Source organism: Diabrotica undecimpunctata, chromosome 6 (assembly GCF_040954645.1).
Source record: "Diabrotica undecimpunctata isolate CICGRU chromosome 6, icDiaUnde3, whole genome shotgun sequence".
Taxonomy (NCBI): domain Eukaryota; kingdom Metazoa; phylum Arthropoda; class Insecta; order Coleoptera; family Chrysomelidae; genus Diabrotica; species Diabrotica undecimpunctata.
In genome coordinates this window covers 1,926,616-1,939,892 of record NC_092808.1, presented here as the reverse complement: position 1 = coordinate 1,939,892, position 13,277 = coordinate 1,926,616, and the positions used below count along the sequence as shown (strand labels likewise).

Below are 13,277 nucleotides of genomic sequence, written 5' to 3'. Positions count from 1 at the left end.
TATGTTAGTGACAAAATGACATAAAACTAGGATTAGCAACTGTGATTAGTAAAATCCAAACGTGTTACCATTACTTTGAACCAGTTCTACCAACTGATTCGCTACGATACTAACGAATAAATACCTGTTCAACTTGTAGATTTTGTCCGGTTCTACCGTGCCGCTGAATAATAGAAAATCATCGTTTTATTAGTGAGAAAAAACAAACATTTTATGATTATTGTTGATATATTGGTGGTTTTGATCTAGATGGAAGTATATTTACATAAAAAATGTACAAAATGATGTACAAAATTAGAAAACCACATGCATTCCATTTGGACACTATTAACAAAATAGTTATTAGTGCTTTAAAGTCTTAAACTATATTTATAATATAAATGTCTCGCAAGCATTTTTTATTTTTTAATGTGTAATTCATGTACACATATTTCAAAATAATACGGTTACTGTAGAATTAAAAAACGACAACTAACTGTAGTATGGTGAAACCGACAAACTATAAGAATACTTAAGTACGTACTTGCGGATCATAGGTGGACTTTCTTCAATCGATCCGTTGCTTTCTTGTGCTAGTCGCAATGCTAATTCCCTATCCTGCTTTTCTTGGTCTTCCTGTTCTTGAATGCGCCTTTGCTCTTCTTCCTCCTTAGCGTGCTGCTCCTGAAGTTTCTTTGCTAATAACCTATCTGCCTCTTCCTATTAACAAAAACAACATTTACTGATAATAAGATCTTTAAAAATAGTTCGTATATACTTATATATAGTAAAGTATAAAGAAATAAGTAATAATAAAAATACAAATTAGATATTTCAAAGTTTTTGCGTTAGGTAAGTCCCGTGACTTTCAGCAACTCTTATTCACTTTTTACCACTATTGGTGAATGCTTAATTACTCCTGATAAAGTATAGTGAATTTTGAGTCCTAGAATAGTTTTTAGGTGCCGTTAGTAACACTCCTAGTGACTTTTAATATTCATTAATAACTTCAAGTCACTTATAGTGACTATCAATTATTTAACCACTTTTTTTTAATTTTCCTTTATTGTTTGTGTGATGTTTTAATCACCTTTAATCACTATTAGTGAGTTTTCAGTGTTGGCGAAATAAATTCTCAACAAAATATACTTTAACATGTTTTGTGTGACACAAGGTGTCCTATGTTTGACTTGTAAGTTCCAACACATGCGCATTGTTAAAAACCAAACTTTCGTTATAAAATTTTGGACAGGAAGGATGACTTCTTGTTAGTCCAATAAAAAATATTGTACTTAGATATGAAAAATATATAAATTACATAAAAATATAAGTGGCTCTTCCCTTTGGGAAAGCAATCAGTTTCGTGTAAGTTGTGTTCGTGAAATAGAAGTTGCCTAAATTATTCCTAGCATTGTCACCAGCTAAGTTTCTTTAATGTTGAAAAATCCAACATTCAGTATCTTTAAATAATGTAAGTGATTTAATAATTTGTAGCCAATTTTAGTAAATTTTTCGTAACTTTCAGTACTTTATATTTATTTTTAGTGACTTATTAGTAAACAATAATTTTAAAGTTATTTATATTGGTTGCACATAATCTTCCGTCTTTTAATAATTGTATTTACATTTAAGTAAAGGTAATGACTTTTTGGCGAATTTGGCAATAATTCTGAGACAATTTTATTAACTTCTATTGAATGGTTAGTATTCTTCCATAATTTCAAATATTCTGTAGAGATTTTTAATAACTTTAAACCATTTTTAGTCATTGTTTACTAGATTTTAATTGATTGTTAATAACTGAATAGCAAATATTAGTAAATTTTTCATAAAATTTAGTAATGTTTAGTAATTTTTAGTGACTTTTATAAAACTTCAATAATTTTGAAGTAATATTTCGGCAGTATATTCTTTTGATTGTGTCTGTCCGTTCCGAACGGTGACGATCATTCTGGCGATGATGACTTTGTTGGTTTCTATATGTTGGAATAGCTGTGTTGAGGTCTTTCTATACCATGATCTCAAGTTAGCAAGCCAGGATATTTTTCTTCGTCCTGGGGCCCTTTTTTCCATCAATTTTACCTTGCAAAATGCATTGGCGTAGCTCATGTCTGCCTTGATTTCCCATTATTATATATCCCAAGTACTACAGCTTACGGCTGTTCACGATATTGATCAAATCCGCGGTTGTGTTCATCCTCCATAGTACTTCTTGATTGGTGACTGTGTCTGTCCATGGTATCTTCGGGATCCTTCTGTATAACCATAGCTCAAAAGCCTAAAGTTTTGATAGAGTTTCCGTCTTCAATGTCCACGTTTCTACTCCGTACAGAAGCACTGAGTACACGTAACATCTAAGGAGTCTTATTTTTGTTTCTAGGGTGAGTATGTTATTGGACACCGCGCTCATAGTCAAGAATGCACTTTTTGTCTTTTCGATGCGACATTATTTAATTTCTTGCGTATTGTCCCACGACTCATTGATTATAACTCCCAAGTAGTTGTACTGTGAGACACGTTCAATTCTCATTTGGTTCACATACAGATTTGCCCTAGTTGCTGATGATCATTAGCTTGGTTTTGCTGGTGTTTATATCCAATCCATATGTTCTACTTGTTTCCGTTATTTGGTTCATTAAGTTTTGCAGCCCTTCTATGGTATTCGAAAACACCATTGTATGATCTGCATACCGCAGGTTATTGAGGTCGACTCCATTTATTAAGATACCTTCATCAATATCTTTTAGAGACTCTTCAAAAATGTGTTCCAAGTATGATCAGAATTTATGTCTGCCCCCGAGTATGTTTTGACAGATGTACAGCTGTTCCTATAGCTCTTATTTACTAGCATGTAATCAATCTGATCTCTTACAATCCTTCCCACAGAACCCTGTGGAGACTTCCAGGTGTACAATTTCCTTGGGTGTAGCTTAAACCTGGTGTTCATTATCACTTCATTATTACTTAACCTTAAGTCACGTTTTAATAAAAGTACGCCTAAGTGCCTTTAAATAACTTTTAATCAAATGTACTGTCTTTTAATAGTTTTTAGTTGCTATTAAAAAAATTTAATGTAAACAAAAAATAGTTAGAGGAACTTCTGGTGACTTTTAGTAATTGAAGGGGTGAGTGGATGAAGGGAGTAAGTGACATTTTTTAAGAAAATGAGTTATCCGCATGGATGAAGGTGGTAAGTGCTAAATTAAATTCTCCACTTATCCCCAGCCTTCTATGATTTAAAATAACTGAGATAGCCAGCGTATGAAGGAGGTAATTGACCATACTACTTTAAATATCTAGTGAATGAAGGAGGTAAGTAACAAGATAAAGTACTTACTTCCTTCATCCATACCACAAAGAATAAAAAGTTTTGAACTACAAGTAAATTCCATATGATGAGATCGTTGCTCTTCCTGAAAATGGAAATGAAGAGGCTCTTAATTTGCCCACTAAAACCAAGAAAAAAATATTTCCACTAAAAGTAAAAGTAACTAGAAAAAGACAAAAAAAGATTAAAGAATGGAAAGTGCAGAGAAAGTGGTCTGGCTTACATTTCTAAAATAGGCCAAGTAAAACCCGCTAAAACCGTTAACTCTGGGATTTTGTGCAATGAAAATTGCGGCTACAAGTGTTCTCAGTCAATAACTGTAGAAGAAAGGGAATCAATATTTTCTTCCTACTACAAACTAGATGTAAATGCAAAAAACTGCCTTCTTTTTAAGAGAATTAAAAAAAAGGGAACCGATGAGAAAGAAAACTGGAGCATTAAAGCATAAAACTTCCACCTACCAATACAATGTAACTTGTAGTGGCCGGCAAACTACCGTATGCAAATGGGCTTTCATTTCCTTGTTTGCAATCAGCTTGAAAAAGGTTGACCTAATCCAAACTTCAATAAAATCAGGAAAAAATGCTCCTGAACCGGACAGAAGGGGAAAACACGCAGTCAGACCTAACAAGACCCCTCCTGAAGTTGCTGCTTACGTCATTGAGCATATTTCCAGTTTCCCAGCAGAAGAGTCGCACTACTCCAGGAATTGTAATATTCACAAAAAATATCTTTCACCGCAACTTTCGATCCCTAGAATGCATAAACTTTACCTAGACAAATGCCGAACTGACGGAAGAACTGAAAAATTTCAAATAAAAGAGGCTACATACCGATTCATTTTTAATAATGAATTTAATCTGTCTTTTGGTTATCCCAAAAGCGATAGATGTAGCACATGCGATTCTGGCAAAAGTAATGAAGAGCACGCTGAAAATTACAAATCAGCGTTTGAATCTCAAAAAGCAGATAGAGAATTTGCTAGCAAATCAGAGAACACTGTGTATGTAACATTGGATCTAAAGCAAACTATGCCCCTACGTAGGCTTAGTACCTCGAAAGCCTTTTATCTTAGACAAATGTGGTTTTACAACTTAGAAATCTACATAATAACCAAAAATGTGGAATCGAAAGATATGGACCGAAAATCAAGCTTCGAGGTAGTTCGGAAATTTTTAGTTGTTTTCTACGAACAATCGAAGTGGATCCAGCCTTCAAAGGAAAATATCATCTAGTTTTGTGGACGGACTCGTGTGCCGGGCAAAATAAAAATTTTTTGATGGTATATTTGTTTCAGTATCTTGTGGGCAAAGGCATCTTTAAAACGATTGAGCACAAGTTTCCAGAGGTAGGACACTCGTACTTAGACTCGGATAGAGCATTTGGACGTATTGAGAAACGACTAAAGAAACATCAAAACATTTACATCCCTGATGAATATCGTGATGTGATTGTTTCTTGAACCAAGAAAAATATGGTGATATACATGCAACATCACTTTAGAGACACGGAAAATATTATGAAAACCATGAAACTAATGAATAGAAAAAAAGATCTTAATGAAAAGGTTAATTTCAAAACTGGAATCAAGTGGATTCGCGTAGATATCTTTGGATCATACCTTTTCAAGAAGTCTTACGATTACTACACACCTTTCAAAATGGTATATATCCTCAAGCAGAAAAATTTCCCATCCCTTCTACCTGAAGAATTTAACATTCCAATACATATCCAAAATACTGGAACCTTAAGCAAAGAAAAGGTAGACAATCTAAAAGAACAGCTTTGCTTCATTCCAGAAAGGGATAAGTGGTATTATGAAGCCATCATAGAGCAACAAAAATTGTAAGAAGGTGGTACAATATCCTTAGACTGATTCAAAAGCTGCTTAGAAATTCAGTATTTGTCAGTCTTTTGTAAAACCAAAAATATAAGTGTTTACTTGACATCCATGTTATTTTTTTCCTAATTATAGCTCTTATTCAAAAGAAAATGCAAATATTTATCCTAGATAAAGGAGGTAAGTCCACATACCCCCTTCATTTTGGCATAGACATAATTTCTAACACAAAAAAGTTTTTGGATAAAAGAGGTAAGTACAAATATATATTTTTCAAATAAGTTTTTAAAAATCGGGGGGATTTTTGTTTTTACAATAAAATTTATACATATCCTACCTGTGAGAATAAAAAAAATCGGTTTAAGAAATCGATTAATAAAAAAGTTCCAGCAATAAAACTTTGGAGTTAAATTTCTCAAAAACTTACTTTTGTTACTTACTTCCTTCATCCACTCACCCCTTCAATTGTTAACCGCTTAAAGTGACTTATTACTTAAATGTCACTTTTCAGAATGGCCTTGTTAGTAGCTCTTAGTAATTTCCAGTGACTGTTAGTTATTTAAAACAATTTTTAAAAACGTTTTTAGAAGTTTTTAGTGACTTAGGTACATTTTAATGACTTGGTAACTCTACCAACTTTTATCCACTTCTAGTGACTTTTAATCACAGTTGATGGTCTTTGATAGTTTGTAATATATTCACTTCTAGTGACTCGTTGGCATTCTTTCATAATTTCAAATAATTTGCAGTGATTTTTAACGATTTTAAAGTATTTTAGTCCCCGTTTACTAGCTTTTAATAATTTTAATTGATTATTAATAACTTAATAACAAATATTAGTAAATTTTTCATAACATTTAGCAATTTTTAGTAATTTTTAGTGACTTTTACTAAACTTCAATAATTTTGATGTATTTTTATTGGCAGTACATACCGTTAAGTGACGTTTAATGACTTCACATTTTAATAAAGGTAATGACGTTTTAGTGACTTTGCAATTCTGAGACATTTTTATTGACTTCTAGTGACTACTTTTATTAACTTCTAGTAACTTTCGTAATTTAAAATGACTTGTAGTGGCTTCAAATACCCTTTAACCACTTTAATCATTTCTAGTTGCTCTTAAAAAAGTTTAACGCAAACAAAAAAACTGTTAGAAAAACTGTCGGTGGCTTATAATAATTTTTAACCACTTTTAGTGACATTACTATCGCCAAGCATCTTTTCTGAGTGACCTTTTTGGTAGCTCTTAGTAATTTAGGGTTACTTTTAGTGATTTTAATTAACATTTAGAAACGTTTTTAGAAGCTTTTAATAATTTAAGTTAAATTTTAATAATTTTTAGTAACCACCAGCAACTTATAATAACTTTTAGCCAATTCTAGTGACAGTTAATCACTGTTACCGGTCTTTTATAGCTTGTAATATAGTTTATTACCATAAGAATATAATTTTAAATGAGTTCTAATAACTAGCTAGTTTCTAGTTTTTTTTGTTCATCACTGTTGGTGACTTTAAAGAAATTTCGAGTAACTTTGAGTGACTATTAATAATTTTTAGACGTAATAGCGACATTAGATACCTCTTAATTATTTTTTCCGTCGACCGTCCATTTATGATCAATTTTAACACCCTCAAAATCATTGATTAATGACCCCTATTAATGAATGATTTTCTATTAATGAACGATTTTATTATAGGCAACACAACATACTCGTACATTGCTTGCATAAATTAATTAAACGCTCTGTGATTGGCAGTGACCTGTGGTGTAAGCAACCAAACATATACCTATTTATATTCCCACTAAAAAATTAATTTTAAATGAAGTAGCCGCTGTTAGTACTATCTGTCAATAGTGTCATTGTATGTCATTATTTACTTTATTGTTTAAAATTCTGTGTATTTGAAAAATCAAAGGATGGATATTGACGAAGAGTTTAATTTAACTCCACCAGAATTTCTTCTTCTATCACAGAATTTACAGAGGTCCAAGAAGACTTAATATAAATTTGTCAAAATGCTATACAGCAGATAATCATTTATCAATATCTTCCTTTAATTTCAGTAATTGCACCATTTTGAATATTAATGTTTACTATAATAAAACTACCACTAAGGAAACTTTGAATAAAGTCAATGAAAGCTGAAAAAATTGTTGTTTATCGTTAAATAAATAAATATTTAAACTAAGATATCTTTATTTCTGAAAAGTACGGTCGACTGAAAAGTTTTGTAACGAACTCGTGAATTAAAATGGCAATTAACAATCTCGAACATTAACGCGCTCGCTTTGCTCACGCGTTAAAATATCTCAATTGTTAATCGCCCTTATTAATACACTTGTTGGTTAAATAACTATTGGTATATATCTTTTACTTTTAGAGACCTTTATTAATTTTAATTGCTTCTAATGCCATTTTAGTATTCTTTTAATAATTGTGGTCCTTTTTAATCGGTGATAATGAGTTTTTAATAGCTGTTAATGATTTTACGTCACTTCTTACAATTTTTAGCGATTTAATGGCAATTACTTAACTTGTAGCAATTCTTAGTTAGTTATATATTTTTTTAATTGCTTTTAGTAACTTTTCATAAGCACTACTAACTTTTAATCGCTGTTAGTAAATTTTTAGTAAATCATAATCATTTGACTTTTATAAAAGTCTGACCATCCCCAATCATTCCTAGTGACTTTTTAGTAGCTTTTAATAATTTTAAGTGATTTTTAGTAATGTTCCAGTAAATATTATTGAGTTTAAGCTTTTAACCAGTACAGTGACTTTTTAGTAGCACTAAATTTGGATATAAAATTTAAATTTACTCAAAAGAGAAAAACAAACTTTTACAAGTACCTGCTTTCTTCTTTCTTCCTCCTCAATCTTCCTTCTAGCTTCCATTTCAGCTTTAAGTCTCCTGTTTTCTTCCTCCTCCCTCAGTCTTCTTTCCTCTTCTTCCTTTAGCTTCCTCTGCCTTTCCATCTCTTCTTGTAACTTCCTCAGCCGTTCTTGCTCCTCAGCGATCTTCTGCTCTTGAATTTTCTTCTGTAGCGCTGTCATTTGTTGATTTACTTTGTCGGATAAGGATTTGTAGAGGTTTTCTGCGGTCGCTTTATCGATTTTTTCATCTTTCTAAAATATCAATCAGACAATAACAAAGTTAATATATAAAAACTATCTTTTAATCCGCGTGTCTTAACACACATATATCTAAAACCTACCTTAATTCTATCAATAGCTGCATCAAATTGAGTCTTCAAGTTATTAATGTCATTCCTAACAGAGTCTTTGTCTTTTTTGAGCTGCTGTGCACTCTGTTCGATTTGTGCCAAGTTTGAGTTCAGTTTTTTGATATTTCTGAGTGTATTTATTCTTGGTCCATGCTTTTTTCTCACGATATAACCTCTAACGACTTTCTGAACGACTATAAGTTGTTTGTTTCTGTATGTGATTAAGTTTTTCACTAAAATATACAGAGAAATAAAAAAAACAAATAGACATTTGTTTTATTTACAGGTTATATTAAAAGAATATGAGTTGGTTATGTTAGGTTAAGGTCTATAACATGGTATCTTTACGTCGATAAAATAAGAGAAGCAAAGCAAAAATTATTATTTACTAAATTATCAATAAAACTAAGTGATTAAGTTTATTAAATGAAATTAACCACTGATAAAAGACGTACAATCAGCTGCACAGCATTAAAATAATAGTAAAAGAGAGGCAGTTGAACATTTTGTCGCAATAACTATCATAATCTCACAATAAGTCATACAACCATTCTATATTCTTCTAATTTTGGCAATTTTTACACAAATACTGAGATTAGTTATAGCCCAGTCAAATTTTAATTTGTTTATGAAAAAAGTTTTATACAGTTTACTAATAGTGAACATTAAGGAAAGAAATAAAACATTTTCTGTTTTTAAAATACGACTATCGTCGCATATTCGTGTCGCGAATTCCTCGGCAGAATGTAGTAGGATCTGGTTACCCATATTGAAAGAGGAAGTTATTAAAAGGAAAATACCAGTATTGGTAAGTCAGTAACATCATTTATGTTTTTTAAATAACAAACATATAAAATCGGAATTTGGTGTTTATTGAAGGTAAACTAAATGCACGATCAAATACTTACCATGTCGGGATAGTATTATGAGGGTTTTTCCTGGTTTTTCCCTCATAATTTACTATGAAATCACTAACAGGAGAATTTTACTGTCATCATGGCATGTATTTGTCTTTTTAAAGACGAATTACATGTTATGATCTTTTCTGACGGATATTCTCAAGTTAAAGTTGATTTCATGTAATCGAATGAACTATCTTATAAGTAAAATCGTCCCAGTAACGCAACTCAACAATATTGGCAATAGCATTTTAAAGTCGTCTACTTTAAAATGTATAATGTATGTCTGAATTGTCAATATAGATGAGTCAGATAAAATTAAATTATTAGAAGAATTTTTCACTAAGTAACAAAAAACAAAATTTGTTTAATTTACTAATGTTTGTATTTTGAGAACGATTTCCGAAGTGGAAATTGAAACGTCAATAAACGTATTTTAACCTTTAATTGTGGCTTATTCCCATTTAAATAGTAATTAATTTTTCAAAAGTAATCAAAACTTTTAAGAGTTAGTAGGAGTGATTAATTATTATTATAACTTACTGAAAGTTACTGAAAGCTGTTCAAATTTCAATAGTTGCTTTGAAAATTGCCACAAAATATTAGAAACTACTAAAACGCCACAGTCCTGCATATGTTTCTTACCTATTGTACAAATATGACTTCCATAAGCCTGTCAAATTTGCATTAGTGTAGAAAATAACTGCCAGTACTTTTATAATCCAGTCAAATTTGGATTTGTTTAGGAAAAAAGTTTTGTACAGCTTACTATTCTTCAAAAATAAATCAATCAAAGTGGAGGTTTTGGAATATAATTATAACGTTTCTGTCATCAGAGTCTATTCGGAAGTACTAATTATTTTAGTATTTATTAGAAGCAACTAAAAAGTATTATGATTCAGAAAAAGTTACTAAAAGATGTTGAAATTTCAAAAGTTGCCATCAGAACTTGCCACAAGAGATTACAGGTTACTAAAACGCTACAGTCTTCTCCATTTTTGGGGTGTATTCTGATATTTTCATAGACCAGTAAAATTTGGGTGTGACAACACCCGATTTTACATGGCTCCCACAAAAACTAGATATTTTTTTATTTGTCGCAAATCAAAGACCAATTAATCTATCATATTTGCTATCAATGTCCAATACAACAATATAATATCAAAAATGCTGATTCATTAACAAGATTAATTCCCTGCCAATCCCTATTAAGAAAGGATTTTTAAAAAGCTGCCATAAAACATTTTTTCCTGAAACATTCACTTTGTTATTTTTTTTTTTTTTATTTATTGCAGTGAATGAATTTAAGCTGAATAACAATTTTCTATAATCAAACCCAATTTGACTAGACTAAAAAAGACTCTAGCTTTTTAGTAGCTTTTAATATCTTATGGCGAATTTTGAACGATTTTTTTTAACTTTTAACAGCGCTTAGTAAGTTATAATACTTTTTAGTTACTCTTAGTCACGTAAATCTTTTTTTGTTTTACTAAACATTCCCCGATTGATTCACTGATTTTAAACTGAACATAACTGTTTTCTGAACAAATCCAAATTTAACTGGTCTATTAAAATATCAGTATTTGTACAATACACCCCAAAAGTAGAGAATGGTGGCAAGTTCTGATGGCAACTTTTGAAGTTTCAACATCTTTTAGTAAATTTTAGTGAATCATAATACTGTGTAGTAGCTGCTAATAACTCTTAAATCATTTTCAGTAATCCCGAATAACCTCTGATGACAAAAACGTTATATTTATGTTCTAAAACCTCCACTTTGATTGATTTATTCTAGAAGAATAGGAAGGCTGTACAAAATTTTGTAAATAAATCCAAATTTGACTGGATTATAAAAGTACCGGCAGTTATTTTTTAAACTAATCAAAATTTGACACACCTATGGAAGTCTTAGTATTTGTACAATAGGTAAGAAAAATATGCAGGACTATGGCGTTTTAGTCCTTTCTAATATTTTGTGGCAATTTTCAAAGCAACTATTGAAATTTCAACTTTCAGTAAGATATAATAATTTTTAATCATTATTACTAACTCTTTAAAAGTTTTTATTACTTTTGAGAAATTTTTAAAATCAAAAAATATTTTATTTCGTTCCTAAATATTCACTTTGATTTATTGTGCACTAATAGTAAACTGCATAAAACTTTTGTCTTAAACAAATTCAAATTTGACTAGGCTATAAAAGTCTCAGTATCTGTATAAAAATTACCAAAAAATCATTAGAAAATATAGATACTATTTCATTTGGATGTTAAAATTTGCTAAAACCAGCATCATTTCTACCTCTGTTTTGAATATATAGATAAATAGTTCATCATAAATTTAAGAAGAAATAGAGTGAATTTCGCCGGTCTTTGTCATGTACGTCATCACATCTTAGGAAATAATTAAACATATTTAAGCTTGATGATACTAATGCCTTTCGATTTGACATATTCCTTTTATCCTGCCTGTTAAAAATTTGGCACTTTTATTAATATTTATTAAAAACATTACCCTTATGGTTTTTTATTTATTTTCAACAATAAAAAAATTTCACTTAACCCTGGCTATGTCCATATACGTAGATTTTTCATAATTACATTAAATTCAGAGGTAGCTATGGAAAAATGACATCAAAACAATAATATTGTCAGTTAATGTCAAATGTATTTTGTAGTATTGTAAAGCTTTTTGCCGTTTGTGGATTGTACAATGGGTTGAGGTAAAGTTATCGATGAGAAAATTTGTTCAATCATTATTAGATTTTTCATTCTGGAAAATCCAATTTGGAAATCGCGAATATGTTGCAATTGTCACGCTATAGTGTAAGGAATCAGAAAATACAAAACTACAGGCTCGGTCGTCACAAAACCTAGAAATGTACAAAAAAGTAAAATACCTGATGCAGATCAAAGGGTATTAAGACGCATTATAGTAAAAAATTGACGAGCAAATTATATGGAGTTAAGCGTTTTATGGAGCGACGTTATTGAAAAACACGTTTATAGATCAACATGTTACCGAGAGGCCCACAAATTAGGATTTGGTACATACAAAGTTTTATCTTCTTCATGTGCCTTGTCCGTTCCGAACGTTGGCAATCAACATGGCTATTCTGACTTTGTTTACGGCAGATCTGAATAGTTCAGCAGAAGACAATCCGAACCATTGCCGCAAGTTTTGGAGCCACGAGTGTCTTCTCCTCCCTGGACCCCTTCTGCTGTCTATTTTCCCTTGAATGATCAGTTGTATTACTCTATATTTATTATGTCTCATAACGTGACCCAAGTATTCCAACTTTCTTTTCTTTATACTTATTCCTACCTCTCTCTCTGTACCTATCCGGCGTAGTACCTCTTCGTTGGTCACGTGCTCAGTCCAGGATATACGTAATATACGTCGGTAAGCCCACATTTCGAAGGCCTCTACTTTTTTCATAAATGTTGCGGTCATTGTCCACGCCTCCATTCCATATAACAAAACCGGGAATACATAACATTTCAGAAGTCGAATTTTGAGAGGTAGGGTGAGGCTTTTAGAGGTGAAAATTTGCTTCATGCTAGTGAACGATGCTCTTGCCTTTTCTACTCTTATACGTATTTCCTTCGCTTGATCCCAATTTGAGTTAACTGTTGTTCCCAAGTAGATGTACGAATCCACATGTTCAATTCTTTCATTGTCTAATATCAGTTGCTGTGGTGGTACATTGGGTTTTGCTTACTAACTAAAGTTTTATAGTTGAAAAAATTAGTATGAATTGTTTTTAATAAATTTCATATTATTTTAGGCTAAGGAAAAGCCACTTTTAACATTACAACAAAAGAAAAACGGACTAAGATGGTCAAAAGAGCATAAAGATTGGACTCAGTCGCAATAGGATTCAAGATTTGACGTGTGTGTTAGGGATGGTAGAAGTCGCGTCATTCGCAGGAAAAATGAAGCTTTCTATCCCGACTGTCTGAAGAGAAAAGTCAAATTTCCTGCATCTGTCATGACCTGGGG

At 31.3% G+C, this 13,277-nt stretch overlaps 1 protein-coding gene across 1 annotated transcript in view; it reads right to left on the bottom strand.

Annotated features, from left to right (window-relative positions):
• jar (Myosin heavy chain 95F jaguar) overlaps positions 1–13,277 on the bottom strand; it is an 85,188-nt gene that overhangs the window by 16,672 nt on the left and 55,239 nt on the right. Inside the window, 3 exon segments of the mRNA XM_072533984.1 lie at positions 524–699; positions 8,003–8,278; positions 8,368–8,609. Of these exon segments, the coding sequence (XP_072390085.1) occupies positions 524–699; positions 8,003–8,278; positions 8,368–8,609 (694 nt within the window).